The 19,410-nt window shown below is 41.0% G+C and overlaps 1 protein-coding gene across 1 annotated transcript in view; it reads left to right on the forward strand.

The window, feature by feature from the left end:
- The window catches only part of LOC138265299 (cytochrome P450 2J4-like), a 60,791-nt gene extending 44,628 nt beyond the window's left edge, over positions 1-16,163 (forward strand). The window contains exon 9 of the mRNA XM_069212905.1: positions 14,692-16,163. Coding sequence (XP_069069006.1) covers positions 14,692-14,870 — 179 coding nt within the window. The 3' untranslated portion in view covers positions 14,871-16,163. The remainder of the gene's footprint in view (positions 1-14,691) is intronic.
- Positions 16,164-19,410: the final 3,247 nt, after the last annotated feature.

A 19,410-nucleotide genomic window follows, 5' to 3' on the forward strand; every position in this document is an offset into this window, starting at 1 on the left:
TATATATATATATATATATATATATAAAAAAATAGTAATTCTTACATATTTTTATATATAACATTGATATAATGTAAACCAAATACCATGGCTCCAAAAATATACTCAACCACTTGCTGTGGCGAGTCATATTTTATCAGGTCGAGTTATTTTAAGAACCTACTTGCCCCTTCTGGCAAGTTTACAAAGAACAGGTGTTCTGTTCAGTCAGAAACTGAATTAGCAATTAAGATGCCTTTAAATCTTATTCTTGTCACATTTACTCTGTGTTCAAAGACAGAGGTCAAAAGTCAGTTTTTCTTCTTGCAATGCAATTACTTTTCCTTGTGACTGCAGACTTCCAGGATTTTGTAAGGTGAACTATCTGGAATGTGTGAAATGAAAGGCTGTTGGTATCAGGTTTTTCCTAAAACACATGCAAAAACAACAAGTGATGGACGGAATGCTGAACATTGTCAAACATTCACCCCCAGTCACAGATCTGGGTTTAATCCATCGTTTTTTTGCTGCCCATGCCATTCCAGTTTGGACCCAGCCATATGCAAATCAGTCTTGACCCTGTTCCCCATGGGAACAGTCCAGCCCGAACTGCTAGGCCAGGTCTTCCCTGGATTGGAAACAAGCATCCTGGGACCGGTTTCGGGGTTTCACCCCTCATCAGCCAGGCTAGCTTGAATCCAGTGGCATGGGAAGCACGGGACCCACGTCTGGGCATACCCTTCCCACTTAGGGCGACAAATGCAAAAACAACAAGTGATGGACGGAATGCTGAACATTGTCAAACATTCACCCCCAGTCACAGATCTGGGTTTAATCCATCGTTTTTTTGCTGCCCATGCCATTCCAGTTTGGACCCAGCCATATGCAAATCAGTCTTGACCCTGTTCCCCATGGGAACAGTCCAGCCCGAACTGCTAGGCCAGGTCTTCCCTGGACTGGAAACAAGCATCCTGGGACCGGTTTCGGGGTTTCACCCCTCATCAGCCAGGCTAGCTTGAATCCAGTGGCATGGGAAGCACGGGACCCACGTCTGGGCATACCCTTCCCACTTAGAGCGACAAATGCAAAAACAACAAGTGATGGACGGAATGCTGAACATTGTCAAACATTCACCCCCAGTCACAGATCTGGGTTTAATCCATCGTTTTTTTGCTGCCCATGCCATTCCAGTTAGGACCCAGCCATATGCAAATCAGTCTTGACCCTGTTCCCCATGGGAACAGTCCAGCCCGAACTGCTAGGCCAGGTCTTCCCTGGACTGGAAACAAGCATCCTGGGACCGGTTTCGGGGTTTCACCCCTCATCAGCCAGGCTAGCTTGAATCCAGTGGCATGGGAAGCACGGGACCCACGTCTGGGCATACCCTTCCCACTTAGGGCGACAAATGCAAAAACAACAAGTGATGGACGGAATGCTGAACATTGTCAAACATTCACCCCCAGTCACAGATCTGGGTTTAATCCATCGTTTTTTTGCTGCCCATGCCATTCCAGTTTGGACCCAGCCATATGCAAATCAGTCTTGACCCTGTTCCCCATGGGAACAGTCCAGCCCGAACTGCTAGGCCAGGTCTTCCCTGGACTGGAAACAAGCATCCTGGGACCGGTTTCGGGGTTTCACCCCTCATCAGCCAGGCTAGCTTGAATCCAGTGGCATGGGAAGCACGGGACCCACGTCTGGGCATACCCTTCCCACTTAGGGCGACAAATGCAAAAACAACAAGTGATGGACGGAATGCTGAACATTGTCAAACATTCACCCCCAGTCACAGATCTGGGTTTAATCCATCGTTTTTTTGCTGCCCATGCCATTCCAGTTTGGACCCAGCCATATGCAAATCAGTCTTGACCCTGTTCCCCATGGGAACAGTCCAGCCCGAACTGCTAGGCCAGGTCTTCCCTGGATTGGAAACAAGCATCCTGGGACCGGTTTCGGGGTTTCACCCCTCATCAGCCAGGCTAGCTTGAATCCAGTGGCATGGGAAGCACGGGACCCACGTCTGGGCATACCCTTCCCACTTAGGGCGACAAATGCAAAAACAACAAGTGATGGACGGAATGCTGAACATTGTCAAACATTCACCCCCAGTCACAGATCTGGGTTTAATCCATCGTTTTTTTGCTGCCCATGCCTTTCCAGTTTGGACCCAGCCATATGCAAATCAGTCTTGACCCTGTTCCCCATGGGAACAGTCCAGCCCGAACTGCTAGGCCAGGTCTTCCCTGGACTGGAAACAAGCATCCTGGGACCGGTTTCGGGGTTTCACCCCTCATCAGCCAGGCTAGCTTGAATCCAGTGGCATGGGAAGCACGGGACCCACGTCTGGGCATACCCCTCCCACTTAGGGCGACAAATGCAAAAACAACAAGTGATGGACGGAATGCTGAACATTGTCAATCATTCACCCCCAGTCACAGATCTGGGTTTAATCCATCGTTTTTTTGCTGCCCATGCCATTCCAGTTTGGACCCAGCCATATGCAAATCAGTCTTGACCCTGTTCCCCATGGGAACAGTCCAGCCCGAACTGCTAGGCCAGGTCTTCCCTGGACTGGAAACAAGCATCCTGGGACTGGTTTCGGGGTTTCACCCCTCATCAGCCAGGCTAGCTTGAATCCAGTGGCATGGGAAGCACGGGACCCACGTCTGGGCATACCCTTCCCACTTAGAGCGACAAATGCAAAAACAACAAGTGATGGACGGAATGCTGAACATTGTCAAACATTCACCCCCAGTCACAGATCTGGGTTTAATCCATCGTTTTTTTGCTGCCCATGCCATTCCAGTTTGGACCCAGCCATATGCAAATCAGTCTTGACCCTGTTCCCCATGGGAACAGTCCAGCCCGAACTGCTAGGCCAGGTCTTCCCTGGACTGGAAACAAGCATCCTGGGACCGGTTTCGGGGTTTCACCCCTCATCAGCCAGGCTAGCTTGAATCCAGTGGCATGGGAAGCACGGGACCCACGTCTGGGCATACCCTTCCCACTTAGGGCGACAAATGCAAAAACAACAAGTGATGGACGGAATGCTGAACATTGTCAAACATTCACCCCCAGTCACAGATCTGGGTTTAATCCATCGTTTTTTTGCTGCCCATGCCATTCCAGTTTGGACCCAGCCATATGCAAATCAGTCTTGACCCTGTTCCCCATGGGAACAGTCCAGCCCGAACTGCTAGGCCAGGTCTTCCCTGGACTGGAAACAAGCATCCTGGGACCGGTTTCGGGGTTTCACCCCTCATCAGCCAGGCTAGCTTGAATCCAGTGGCATGGGAAGCACGGGACCCACGTCTGGGCATACCCTTCCCACTTAGGGCGACAAATGCAAAAACAACAAGTGATGGACGGAATGCTGAACATTGTCAAACATTCACCCCCAGTCACAGATCTGGGTTTAATCCATCGTTTTTTTGCTGCCCATGCCATTCCAGTTTGGACCCAGCCATATGCAAATCAGTCTTGACCCTGTTCCCCATGGGAACAGTCCAGCCCGAACTGCTAGGCCAGGTCTTCCCTGGACTGGAAACAAGCATCCTGGGACCGGTTTCGGGGTTTCACCCCTCATCAGCCAGGCTAGCTTGAATCCAGTGGCATAGGAAGCACGGGACCCACGTCTGGGCATACCCTTCCCACTTAGGGCGACAAATGCAAAAACAACAAGTGATGGACGGAATGCTGAACATTGTCAAACATTCACCCCCAGTCACAGATCTGGGTTTAATCCATCGTTTTTTTGCTGCCCATGCCTTTCCAGTTTGGACCCAGCCATATGCAAATCAGTCTTGACCCTGTTCCCCATGGGAACAGTCCAGCCCGAACTGCTAGGCCAGGTCTTCCCTGGACTGGAAACAAGCATCCTGGGACCGGTTTCGGGGTTTCACCCCTCATCAGCCAGGCTAGCTTGAATCCAGTGGCATGGGAAGCACGGGACCCACGTCTGGGCATACCCCTCCCACTTAGGGCGACAAATGCAAAAACAACAAGTGATGGACGGAATGCTGAACATTGTCAATCATTCACCCCCAGTCACAGATCTGGGTTTAATCCATCGTTTTTTTGCTGCCCATGCCATTCCAGTTTGGACCCAGCCATATGCAAATCAGTCTTGACCCTGTTCCCCATGGGAACAGTCCAGCCCGAACTGCTAGGCCAGGTCTTCCCTGGACTGGAAACAAGCATCCTGGGACCGGTTTCGGGGTTTCACCCCTCATCAGCCAGGCTAGCTTGAATCCAGTGGCATGGGAAGCACGGGACCCACGTCTGGGCATACCCTTCCCACTTAGGGCGACAAATGCAAAAACAACAAGTGATGGACGGAATGCTGAACATTGTCAAACATTCACCCCCAGTCACAGATCTGGGTTTAATCCATCGTTTTTTTGCTGCCCATGCCATTCCAGTTTGGACCCAGCCATATGCAAATCAGTCTTGACCCTGTTCCCCATGGGAACAGTCCAGCCCGAACTGCTAGGCCAGGTCTTCCCTGGACTGGAAACAAGCATCCTGGGACCGGTTTCGGGGTTTCACCCCTCATCAGCCAGGCTAGCTTGAATCCAGTGGCATGGGAAGCACGGGACCCACGTCTGGGCATACCCTTCCCACTTAGGGCGATAAATGCAAAAACAACAAGTGATGGACGGAATGCTGAACATTGTCAAACATTCACCCCCAGTCACAGATCTGGGTTTAATCCATCGTTTTTTTGCTGCCTGTTTTTGCTGCCTAAAACACAACATTAACATAACTAAATCAACTTTATAAACATTTCAAAATATATTTCAGTAGCTGTGAAAGGTCTTTTTTTGTACTTCTGTGTGATGAAAAAAATATTTTAATAGGGTGAAAAAAATTTGAACACTTTACTTGGTGATGTGCAAATTATAAATATGTTTTCTGAAACCTAATTTTCACAGATTATTGTTAATACACTATATAGTTTTATCAGTAAAGCTGAAAGTTAGTGAGGAGGTTTTTGGATATTTCTTGGAAATTAACTATCTGTAAATGACAGTGCTCTGCCACATCATGATTTTGGATTATACTTATTAAAAGTGAGTGTTTAAACATACACTGAGAAGCACTCCTGCCCTGATGGTAAACCTCTAAGTAAACTAAGAGGCAATTTGTCATGGATCATGTGTACCCTATATGTGGGCTAAATTTATTTGGTATTAGGTTAGTGTATTTAACCAAACAAAAGAAGTTTTTTTTACAGCAGGAAATGCTGGACTCATATATTTGAAAGTGCACTCATATATGAGAACGAAGAAAAAGGTTACTCTGGAAAATACAATATTTGCCTAGGATCACACAATTTGAGACCAGTTAATGGGTCAAGTACATTACAGTTAGGTCCAGTAGATTATTCAGACTACTCAGCCAGCAGGTCTAGTAAAAAATGTTTTATTTTTGAGGCCTGAATATATTTAAGTAACAATTAATACTATAAATAAATATATCCTTACATTAAACATGCACAGATAGATATATGTGTAAGTTTATATATATATATATATATATATATACATAAATAAATATATATATATATATATATGACACTAATATTAAAAAATCTATTTAAAATGATATTACTTATTTTGATTTACTACTATACAAAAAGGAACAAATCAAATGCAAAATATTAAATAAATTAACAAAAACACTTCTACTAAAAATATTAAATAAATATATATATATATATAACGTTGCCAGACATCCGGGGCTGCTAATTCAGTAGCGGTCCAGGGGTCCAGGCGTGGACCGAGCCATCCACAAATTAATACCAACATTACTCCTGTTACATGCAGAGAGTTCCCGGACACCAAATGAAAGTCCAAAATGCTTTATTCACCAATGCTTCCTCCCAGTACAACGTGTTTCAGCCGTAGCCTTGATCACGTAACAATTGAGAGTGTCTCACACACCAACTATATACCACAACCAACATACACAAAAAGATAAAAAGAGAACTATCAGATTACATAACTATCCCGCAATGTGCGAACGTCAGCACCATCTTGGAATGTCCAAAAAGACCCATCCACAATACTAAAAGTAATCTTATGGTTACAAAATTATCCACATTCCTTACTCTCTTTAAACATGAATTAATTATAACCATTATAATCATTTAAATAGCTTCCATATTAAATATTAAATATTATTAATATCCAAAATGGTCCAAAAAATATAAAAGCATAGTATATACTAGATAACATTGTATTCCTGAAAATATCCACATTACTTACTCTCTTTGAACATTGATTAATTAATATCATTTAAATAACCTCCATATTAAATATGAGATATTTAAATATTGTTGATATCAAAAAGTGGTCCAAAAGCTATAAAAGCATAGTATACATCGGATGACATTGTATTCCTGAACAAAAAATTGTTTACGCATTGGTATACAAATGTACTTTGACAGCCCTATATTGATGTTCAAAACAATTTATATGTATGTGTGCAGATATGTGTGTCTTACTACCTACCACATATAAAAACACCCCTAACAGTGTCACATCTATCACAAAATTTGCCATAAAAAACCCACAAAATATAAATAAAATATGATTAAAATTGTCTGACAAAAATGCATATCCAGCAACTTCAATTAGCCTAAATGTACATTCATCTCCTCACTTGAATTCCAACCCCCAGGGCTCAGGGTGTTGAGTCTGATAATCAACTTTGATTCCAAAATCCTCATCTTTTTCTCTCTATTGCCTCCCCTAATACTAGGCTTAATCTGATCAATAACTGCAAAGCTCAACAACCTTTCATCCCCATTATGTATATCATGGAAATGTCTTGCCACTGGGTATATTCGATCAAAATTACGAATCGCTCGAATGTTTTCAAGAACCCTTTTTTTAGCCTTGTGTATTGTGCTACCCACATACAGTTTCCCACAGGGGCACATCAGGCAGTAAACACAAAACTCTGTATTGCAATTGAAATGTCCTCGAATTTGATAAGTCCAATGCCCATTTTCCCCAAATACTTTAAGACAGTTGCTACTATATTTGCATGCCTTGCATTGTCTGCAACAGAAAAAACCCACAGAATGATCTAGGGACATAGCTCTAACACTGTCCCTAGTTATTCTATTACGGCTGAGATCATCTCTTAACGATCTACCCTTGCGAAAGGTGATCCCAGGCGCCTCCGAGATAACACTACCTAAGGTGGAGTCGTTCTGTAGTATATGCCAACTCCTATTCAAAATCTTTCTCAGGACCTGTGACTGGTTAGAATAGGTTGTGATGAATCTCACCTTTTGATCACCTACATCTGAATCCATCCTCGAGTATATCAGATTCTCTCTCTTAATGTTATCCGCCTTGTTTTTAGCTTGAAGAATCATTTTGCTCCTATAACCTCTCTCTAGAAAGCATAAGAGCATATTATCACTTTCTTTCTGATAGTCTTCCCTCGTACTACAAATCCTGCGGGCTCTTAGAAATACCCCAAATGGGATACTAGCGATAAGATTTGGTGGATGGGCACTATTCGCATTCAATATGCTGTTACCAGCCGTCAATTTTCAATGGAGTTTGGTCCTTAATGATTGTTCTTGGACCATAACTTCCACATCCAAAAATGCAATCTGTTGTTTACTGCTCTGGTCACTTAGATGTAAGTTATAGTCATTATTGTTAAGAAAGGCTACGAAACCTCTAGCCGAAATCTCATCTCCTTTCCAAATCACAAAAATGTCGTCTATATAACGACACCAGTCGGGTGAGCTAAAAGATATTTGCTCCTCCCACCAGCCCATCACCAGATTCGCATAACTCGGTGCGAAACAAGTCCCCATAGCCGTACCCTGTGTTTGTTTGTACAGCTTGTCATCAAAGAGAAAGAAATTGTTATTGAGGCAAAAACTGATCATATCACAGATCATCTCAGTATGCATCAGAAATGAAAGTGATCTTGCCCTTAGAAAATGTCGAATTGCTACTAACCCTAAATCATCTTGGATGCAAGTATACAGGCTAGTAACATCCATAGTTAGAAGTAGATAGTCATCTTCCCATTCAATTCCATCAATAATCCTTAAAAACTGTGTTGTATCTTTTATATAAGATGGAAGGCTTTCAACAAAAGGTCTCAAAAAGTAATCAATGTACCCAGACGTGTTCTCCAGGAGAGACCCTATAGCAGAAACAATAGGTCTCCCCGGGGGATTCACAATGCTCTTATGTATATATATATACACATATATACAGATAATATTAACAAGCATTTGCAATGCATTGGGTCTCACTTTTGCTCGAGTTACAGCTATTAGCGTTGTAAACTCCTTTACAGACGTTTCTTGCCACACGAACTGAAAATGAAAAGTAACACAATTTCACATAAGGGAGCTGATTTAAAGAGCCATGCCATGAGCGTGAAGGTGATGCCATTGCTTAGTAATAAAAAAAACATGAGAGCGATTGCGCTGTGTAAAACCTTGAATTTTGCAAAGGAGCGCTAGGATAAACAATAGAATTAAACTGGTAGTCATGAAAAGCACTCGATTACTGCCTAGCGAGATTGTGCTGCCTACGAAATAAAGGGAAAAAGTAGTCCAGAAACGATGCAGAAAACATAGAGCCTCGTATATTTTCAGTAGTTGGCCGGTGCGCTTGAGGAGGGCTAAACACCAGAATAAGCATAACATATGCCTGCCTTTCACAAGTGAAATCATGCGGATTTTGAAAGGCAAGCCCACAAACCAACGAAAGTGACGTGGGCATGGTTAAGCCCACAGAGAGATTACAACAGGGACAGAGCGCTTGCGTGCTCAACCCTAAAAGTAACAAATAATATTATTACATGTATTTAAAAAATATTAAAAAGTAGTACAGTATGTGAAAAATAAACATACTATTTCCCCGTCAGTGTGTACAACAGTAAGGAAAGCGTTGGACTCTGTAGGGGTAAAATTTACCATTTTCACTCCAGTCCATAAAACGGCAGAGAAAATGGTGGACTTCAGAGGGGTTACATTTACTATTCCCACTACAAACTGGGCAACAGTAGGGAAAGTAATGGACTCCATAAGGTAAAATGTACTATTCCCACTCCAATCTGTGCAACAGTAGTGAAAGCGTTTGACTGCAGAGGGGTTAAATTGACTATTCCTACTCCAGTCTGTGCAACAGTAGGAAAAGCGTTCGACTCTGGAGGGGTAAAATTTACCACTATTCCTTCTCCAGTCTGTGCAACAGTAGGGAAAGTGTTGGACTCCAGAGGGATAATACTTACTATTACCATTCCACTCTGTGTATCAGTAGAGAATGTAATACACTTCAAACACATATTTTAATAACTCTATTAATTTACCAAAACTATAAAAAAAAACTCCTAATATATGTAAATTTAAAAAACAATTATACAATTTACATATTTATTAAATTTTTTAATAAGTAATATTAAATAAACAAATAAAATAATTGCTTATTCAATTTAATCCCCACACTATACTCCCACAAACCTAGCAGCCCACAATTAAAATATAATTAAATAAACAAAATAGCACAATTAACATATTAAGTATTCAATAAAACAATTATTAATAAATGAATAACTTATTAATTCATTATTACTTAAATAACTTCCAACCCTATTCCACTACAAACACAATAACCCATCATAATATATAATAAATGAAAGAATTAATAAACAAATTACATAATTATAAATCAATTAAATATTTAAATAAAAATTAATAATGAATTGGTAATTAATCATTACTTGAGTAACTTTCACTTTATCCCCCTACAAACCAAACAACCCGCAACTAAAATATAACTTAAAAAAATTAATAATTACACAACTTACATAATTAATTAGCAATTAAAGAATTAATAATGAATGAATTATTAATTAATAATCAATTATTACTTAATTAACTCCCCACCCTCTACCCTACAACTCCAACAACCCCCACCTACAATATAACTTAGAAAATATACTTACATAATTTGCATAATTAATTATCAATAAAAGAATTAATAATAAATTAAAAATGTAATATTACTTAATTATTCTAACTTCCCACCCTGCTCCCCTCCAAACCTGACACCCGCTTCAACACTATAAATTACTCAAGCATTACAAAGATTCCCATCTGGAGTTTCTGCTGAGAAATTCTTACTCAGTACTTAGGGGAGCACGAGGGACATCTCCCACACCTACTCCCACATCCAAGTCAACCGCTTAACAAGCTGAGCCAGAAAGGGTGAAAGCAACAGACTGGTCCTCACCCCCCAGTTCTATAAACACTCCGAATGCGATTCAGTGACAACGAAAAGTCAAGACTCAGCCCAGAAAAGTTTATGCTCCTGGAACATCAACTTATTGAGAAGCAAAACCTGAGATCAAGAACTTTTATCATACTTTCATTGTTTTGACCTTATTGCACTATAGGTGATGTGGTTGGATCACCCTGAGCATTTACAAGGGTTCACTGTCTTCCATTGTCCCGCTCGCAAAGCCTCAAGATTTGATCACTTTCAAAGCAGACTAACCATATACATTTACATTGTAAGCATTGATAAGATCAAAGAGTTACAATTCCCAGACTCTTTGGTTAATTCCTTATAGACCATTAGAATAACAGTCAAGCATGATCGCAAAGAAACATCGATAGTCATAATAAATGTATATTTGCTCCCAAAGCACAAGGTGGAAGGTTCAACTTGGGTCACATGTGAAGTCACTAGGCTGCTGGAGGAGGAGACAGCATCAGCCATCATTATGACGGGAGACCTTAACATACACTTATTTGGATCAAACAATGATGATGAGCTAATAGCTAATCAATCCGTACACTGGGACATCCCGCCACAAGAAATAGGTCAATGGGGGAGAAAGGATAAAGTTGCAATTATGCTATTGCTGGATTTGGAATAACTTGGTCTCAGAGCCCCTAATGGCTGCTTCTGCCATTATCACCCACCAGCAGCAACTTTTCACTGAACCACGGCCAGTACAACAATAGACTACACATGCAAGTCTTTCAATTTTCCAAATAATAATTGCATTTCAAGTAGGCAGCAGAGGCGATAGTGGCCACCTTCCCTTAGAAACTACTCTCACCACAAACGCAATAGTAATGGCACAAGTAAAAAAACATTTGTTCTACTTACACCTTGAACAACAAAAGAATTAAATGTGATAGAAGGTCACTTGACAACCTCATGAGATCGGAAAGAACCTTGCAATGGAAATAAGAGAAGTGAGCAGGGACCCAGTGGCGACATGGGAGGGCTTCACAGGCACGTTGGCTGAAGCACATGCCACCACAGTCAATCAAGGAAGGATGCCCCAGGCAGTGGGTCACCAGGTAAGTGGCACACTGGCCCAGCAAAGGCAAATCAAGTCTCTTAAAATAATCATAAAATAAAATCATAAGAAAACTTCGTCTCTATGCAATAAACATCGTCTTGCAAAGGGAGTTGAGACATCAGAGGCTGCCCTGAAGCAATTAATTTGGCTAGTACTAAGGGATGAAGAAGACTCATGATGGGCCAAGCTTCTTTACAACTCCACTTATAGTAACCTTGCTTGCTTTTGGCAATGGGTAAACTTCCACCTACAGCCCCTGCAGAGTAAAGGAAGAAGTGTGGCAAAAGTACTTAAAGGATCACTTCAACAGCCATGCAGAGGCATCATCTGGTGTGTGAGGTGAGATAAGTGTGCCCAACCACAAACCGCATCTGGGCTCCTAAAGAAACCAGCTCACAGTGATAAAGGATCAAATAAAGAGACAGATAACTAAGGGAAGGTGGGAGTGGGCCCTGGGTGCCAACGAAATACCTCCTGCACTCTTTAAGGCAGACCTTTCCCACTAGGTTGATAGCCTGGCTCCAGTTAACCATGAGGCAATTCCGGCATCTTGGAGAGGCTTGGTCATATCGCCCATTTACAAGCATGGGGAAAAGTATAACCTAAAAAACTGTAGACTTGTGGGCATCATTGACAGTGAAACCAAGTACTTTGCTGGGGTAGTCTTGGGAGAGCTAGCCAGATGGGCAAATGATAATGCTGTGATTCCTCCAAATCAGACTGCTTCTCTAAGCTGACAGGATTCTCTACCAACATCCTGCTTTCTCTCTATTGATCGACACCCAATGGGGGAAAAATACACCTTTGTTCCTTTGTTTTATTGACTACCAAGCAGTGTTTGATCACATAGACTGGACGAAATTGTGGACTAAACTACGCAGTTGGAAGATCCCATCGGCCCTTTTGAATGTACTGATTCAGCTACACACAAACACCTGAGTGCAAGTTAAGATAGGGTCTGGCTCTCATCTTTCTAGATGGATTTCGACCTTGAAAGGTTTAAAACAAGGTTGTTTTTTAGCCCTTACTCTGTTCTATTTGTTTATGGCAGATATAACATGTAGGCTTAATTTCTGTAATGCCCATGCACCAAAACTGGGTTGTATAGTATTTTCAAATGTATTATATGCAGATGATCTGATCCTCATAAGTCGAACTCTTGTTGGGCTACAACATCTATTAGTCGCCACTCAGCAGTACTCAGAAGAATAGGGTCTAACCATCAATCTGGACAAACCGAAGATCATGGTTGTACACTCCAGTCAGCGCAGAAAGGCATACAGTTGGTTCCTAGCCAAACAGAGCCTGGAGAGAGTCAACGAATATAAATATCAGGGAGTGATATTGGTTGACAAGAGCTCTTTTGCACAACAAAAGGAGGCACTGAGGAGGAAAGGGACTGCACTGGCAATTACTCTCAAAAACTAAAAGAATACAATAGCCAGCTCTAATCTGATCTCACTTCTCTGTCATCCAGGCAAAACTGGTGCCAACAGTTACATATGGAAGCAAAGTGATGAGAGGCAGGGATGCCTCCAACTTAGACAAAATAGTTGTGGGAGCCTATAGAATGTTTTTTAGACTCCCAAGGTTCATGTTGCCTGCACAAATCAGACAGGAGTTGGACCTGTTGAAGCAAGACCTTGGAAGAAGAGCCACATATACCAAGTGCTGGGCACTCTGAACTCCCACTTATGGGGCAAACTCTCCACCAGAGAATCCTGCCCAACAAGGAATTATCTTCAAGACTCACTAAGATCTTAGGCACTGAGAACCTTTGGGGCCCCTGCTTCCCATCGATGCTACAAAGGGATAATAAACAAAATGAAGGAACAAGCCTCATTGATAGCTGATAAAGCAACATTAGCGAGCAGATCACATGGCTGGTTTTTCAATCACAGCTACAGTAGGGCCGCACCACAAGCCTATTTGCAGACGGGACTCACCAAGACAAGGAAAGAGAACTACCTGCGTTATCGCTTAGGTATACTTCCCTCTCTTTTCCACCTTCCACCATAGAAATGAAGCTCAATTGTAACAACGTGTAGGTTGTGTGGCGAAGCAAGAGAAGACCTGCAACATCTGATCTGCATATGCAAAGCCCTCTTGCCTGAACGGAAGATTGTTCATCACCCCCTATTTGATTTGAGAGGCATTCACAGCTGCAGACAGGCATACATGGTATGCTTCTCTGGAGAGTTCTTGGAACTAAACTGTTGCCTGGTAAAGTTTCTGAAAATAGCGGAAAGAAAACAAAAAGACCTCAGGGGCACTGATTAATAGTTTAAGATTGTGAATACATTCTCGCAGTTTTATTTAGATCCATAGGGTGTTTTTAACTATTTGGCACTATCCTAATTTTTAAGTGTTTTCTAACTAAAATGAAATAATTAGGTATATTGGTAAGCATAATATGCAACTCTGGGTAACAGAAGAAACTGTACTAAGTCAGCACTATTGCCTTTACAAACCCTTGCCCTAGGATTTAGATGGCCCGGTCCTGGGTGAGACAAGGGATGCAATAAAAACTTACAACCATCGTTGCACTAGGCGAGCACTCAGACATTTGGAGGTTTGTCACGGCCTCACACAGCCCCATATTGTGTATTTTATCGCATTATGAATTTAGATCTGTGCGCTACAGTGCAGTCATTGATACAATGATGTGTTTTTGTTTTTGTATAATGAGTCAAAATTTTAACTTTGTTGGTTTTTTAGAACGATGATGCTACTTGCAATGGTTTTAATTAAATGAGCAAAAACCAATAAATAAATTCAAATATATATAGCTTAAAATTACAAACTATATTTAAAAATATTAACAACAATTGTACGAATAATATATAACATACACAATTAAACTATGAATTGAAAACATAATATGAATTCAAAAATTATATTTTTTACATCTATACATTGAAAAAGATATTAATAACACAGATATTTTTTAAATTATATTACTTACCTAAACAAATCGATATTTTTGACAACAAAATTTCTTCATCACAATATTTATGTGTCAAAAGATTAAAAACTCGATATTTTTGTAGCTCGATATTGAAAATCCAATATTTTGTACAAATATCATCTACTAAGATATAGAGCTCTTTAGCTCTCTCTCTGCACTGGCACATTTCAGGCTGCCAAGAGCGACACGTACACTTTTCCACCACGGTGCAAAGGTGCCTGTATTATGAGCAAGATTGTTATTGTGCAGGAAGGTATACCTCTTGCATCCCACCCCCACATCAGGAGCATTCTTTCTCCTGTGTTATTGCAGATTTTGTATTTTAAACATTGCATATGATTGTTGTAAAATAGGTGACTACAGCTGTCTTCTTCTTGCAGGACACCGTGTGTGTTTGGGGGAGCAGTTGGCCAGGATCGAGCTCTTCATCTTCTTCACAAGCCTGCTCAGGGCATTCACAGTCAAGCTTCCCGAAGGGGTGAAGAATGTTAACATGGACCCTATTTTCAGTAGTGTACTGAAGCCTCACCCATATCAGATCTGTGCTGTACCCTGCTAGACAGAGATCCTGGACAGAAGAAAAGATCCATGATTCAGGATTGTTTTATGTACAATATCAATGTCCTTCTGGCACCATTTTATAGCAATGGGCCTGATTGAGTTCTTGGCAGATGAGTTACTCCATCACAACGGTGACGGCTATCCCATCCGCCAAAATATAAATCCCATGGGGAATATTGAGATGGAGTAACTCGTCCACCAAGATCTCAATCAGGCCCTACCTAGCTGTACATTAATTGAAGCACTTTCACTCTAACACCTGCCATTTTAATATGCTAACATATTCACTACTGCAGTAAGGTATGTGCTTTGAGCCACTTTTCGTGTTCTCAGATAACCTTTCACGTGTTAAAATGTATAACTATGTCAGGTCTTTTGACAAACTGTTAGAGACTTTCTTATTCTTCAGTCTTATGCCACTGTTACTGCTCTTCCCCTGTCTTTGTGATTACATTGGAGTATTAATGTAAAATTGGTACCTGGAAGTGATATGGAATAGAGTCCTCAGTTATAATGCTTGTGTGAAGGGCTTAGAAGGTCCACTACCCTAATCAATGATGTCTTTTTTTAAACTCAGCTTAGATAAAGGGGCTTATATGCTTACTAGGTCTCTACCAGGTATTCATGTTTGTGGGATTACGATGAGAAGAGAACATATTTTAGACAATCACCCACCCACCAAAAATATGGTACCTGATGGACTTCAAAGGGACCACTGGTGTGGGCAACCAATCCAGAGGATGGGTACCTATCTGCTGCTGTTGTAACAGAAATACATTACTTATTTAGATGCTGGTACATGACCACAGGACCTGAATTTGAAATCACCAATTCCGAGATATTCCTGAAGCAACAACAAGATCAGTAAGAAGTCTTAAACACAATATGAGGCACATTCAAGGCCCCTTCTGAGATTTTATTTTTGGGAAGAAGATGAAAGAGAGGCATGGGATTAATATGGTGGCTCTCTTCTGCAGGTTAAGGAAGGAATGAGTGATGGACCATGGTCAGAATGAGGAAATTAAGACATTACGCACACCACAGACTCTGCACAGCTATGTCTTTATTTATAAATTAGGGCTGGCAAAAGTCAGTTCTGTGTTTTTTTCTTGCTTGTTTATGTAATTCCTCCTATGAATTGATTTAAAAAAAAAAAAAACGTAATATATAATTTCACTTTTCTTTCATTTATTGATGACTGGTGCTGTGTGGCATCACTAAGCCTGTGGCTGCAAACTATAGAAATGCACCCAGCACATGGAAACTTGGAGCAGGGAGTGAGGCTTATGTGTCCTCTGTCACTGGGTGGAGGAGGGTGTACCAGTGTGGCCCATATTCCCAACATTTGTTTATTTTATTTATTTACAAGTATTTAGAGGCTACTTCCAGAAAGTTAAGAAGAGTACTTTCCTTTAGGAATGCCTTAGTGGGTAAAGTGGAGAAAGAGCAGTCCATAGCATATAGAGAAGAAGTGTGCGGAGTTATGTGAAGACACAATATAAAGAGTGGAGGCTTTAGGCATGACGCTAGAGGGCACAGTAACTAGAGGGAGGAAGTGGAGAGGTAGGGAAGGTAGGGTGAGGAAGCAGGAAGGAGTCGAGTAGATTGAGATTGACCTTATTAAGAGGTCTGGGGTAAAGAGCTACTTCAGATAAAAGGTGTAAAGTGGGGGTGGAGGTGCTAAGTTATCAGATAAGCGAGGCATTTAAGGGAGGCATGATCAAGCCTTCCTTTGAGGTCAATTCTTACCACTGATGTACAACAAACCTAACCACCTGCTGTGAGAAATTTACATCAATAATTAACAGCAATATTGCCCAAAAGTCATGTAATGTAGGCACCTTATTAACCACATTTCCCATAGTATGGGAGTGGAATTACATGATGTCTAATACTGTTATAATATGTATAAAAAAGGGAGCTTGCACATTCTGTATAAAATCTGCCCCTAAAATCAATCAAGTGTATCATACATTTAAAGTTGCACTAGTTGCATTACTAATATTATGCCTTAACAAATATATATATATATATATATATATATATATATATATATATAAAACACAATGCAACTTATGGGGGCCGAGGAATCAATTTCCCCGCTACTGCCTTTATGAGTGATCAATGGATAGTCTCATGGTCTTGGTTTTATCCACATTACTAGTCAAGATATTCTTCTCACAGCCAGCATATAAGACTTGCAACTCCTATTTCAACAAGCCCATAGGTGTGAGATCTATCAAGACTGATTTATATGCAATTTATAAGTGACTGATAGGCAGCATTTATAAAGGCACTGGCAGGAACTGTCTTTAGGGCGAGTCCTGTCAATTAATTTGACCCTTTGCTACAGGGCTGTGTCGGAAGGATGAAGTATTGTTTTTTTTCTGAAATGGGATTTTTTTTTTAAAAGAAAACAAATGAGTGCTTGCTTACCATGGGAGGCTTCACCCATGGTGGAGGGAGGACTGTAATTGTTTTACTGTGCCTTACCTCCTGGTTTTACCTGGCGGCAAAGAACAGTAAGAAATGACTACATGTCTGCCCATCTAAATTGAGTGGGCAGACATGAAGCCATTTCTCTGACGGCCCTTACTCCCCAGGGCCATCAGAGAAGTTTGGCCAAAGCAGAGACAGAGTAGTCTCCACTATGGCCAAACTTATGGATGGCTTGCAATTCAATTTGGCAGCTGGACCACTTTATTGGAGGGGAGGGAACTCTGTTGCAACAGAGTACCCTCTCTGCCAAAATATAAATGAGTCCCTAAGTCATCTGCATATATAGGGTAGAGGGTACGTGCCTCACCTATCTTAGATGAGAAAGAATCCACAGTCCTTAGCACTTCTGGGAGATTGGAAATAAAAAGACTAAAGAGCAAGGGGGCTAAAACTCATCCCTTTCTGAAACCGTTGTTCACTTGGATTTTATCCATTAAAATTGATAGCCCATTTAGGTCAATCTGAAACCAGCTGTTTACTTGTAATTTCATCATCAAATCCAGCAGGTATTGGGGAATACTCAATTTAGCTCATTCTTCCCACAGGATCCCATGGCCCAATAGTTTGAATGCCACCTTGAAGTCAACAAAACAGCAGCATAATTTGCCCAATGTGCTTGTTGCCTTTCTTACAGCACCCCAGAGAGAAAATCAATGGTCAGTTGTGGAATACTTTGGCTGAAGCCCACATTGCTCTTTAGGAATTCTCCAACAGCCAAAAGCCCCTTGCATTAGGGATATAAAAAGAGTCTGGGTGTAGATCTTAGATGACTCATCCAGCAAAGAGATCAAACGTTACATTTCAGGGTTGTCACTGGAACCAATCTTATTGATTGGTTTTATTACTGCACCTTGTCACAAATTCATAATCAACCCTGTTTTGGAAACCCATTTAAAAATGGGACTTAGGGCATTATATAGAACAGCTGGGAGTCCATCTGGGCCACTGTCTGTGATGGTTTCCAGTTGGGAATTACCTCTGATAAAATATCTGTCTCCTTAGTTGCCACATATTGATAGAGTCAACTTGATGATCCCTTTCATCTTCACCATTTGATCTTTTATAAAGTTCAGATAAAAACATGATCCAGTTGGATTCAAGAATCTGGGCCTCTAAGGTGAAAGGTGATACTGTATACACTTTATTTAACAAGTGCTAGAAGAATTTTGAGTCTTCCTGGGCATTGTACATTTCTCTCCAGTTTGCCTCATAAAATGTCCTCCTTTTTTGAGTGAAAACTGCCTGATAGAAATGTTTTAGGTGCTGTAATGATGACCCTCAACACTAGATGCCTTGAAATGAGCTTTATTGCAGATATAGAACCCAGGCAAGCCAGAGGAAAACAACACGGCCAGCGGCTCCCAGATCCTCTGCTCACTGCGTCCACAAATTCACAATCTATATTGATGTCAATATGTGACATCTATACATTCCATGCTGCATACATCATGAAATATCTTCTCCCATAAACTTAAATCAAAAGAGAAATATAACACTATAAAAAATAAGAATAGATTGCATATACATTGATTAATTAGAAGTATCTTGAAGAATTACTATTACCAATCACAATGAACCGACAAAAATTTAAAGCAGGCAATAACTGTAAAAACTTTATGCACATATGAAATGCTTGAATTTTGTTCATTTGATAGTTCTTCTACCAAACCACCAGCACTTGACTCCACATCTGTCAATCAGACCACAACTGTTAAGTTCTAAATTAGAGGATTCATTATTATCCTCTCCGTGGATGGGATCCTGAGTGAACTTTGCTCAGGCCCACTACATCCACTCTCATTCATATTTATATCCTTATATTCAGTACATGAGCATTCTCCTCCTCCATCATCAATTCCCTTGGACTCGGCATAGAAACATCTCTGTTGCTTACCAACAGTTTTGTTGTCATCCCTTACCTCTATATAGGAATACACAACTCATGTAGTACATTTTATCATCCGCTAATAAAACAGAGTTGCAAAAATCTTTTATCACTTTAACTGGATCATAAAATTGCCTTCATCTCTTTTATATAC

This window comes from Pleurodeles waltl, chromosome 11, assembly GCF_031143425.1.
Source record: "Pleurodeles waltl isolate 20211129_DDA chromosome 11, aPleWal1.hap1.20221129, whole genome shotgun sequence".
Classification (NCBI taxonomy): Eukaryota; Metazoa; Chordata; class Amphibia; order Caudata; family Salamandridae; genus Pleurodeles; species Pleurodeles waltl.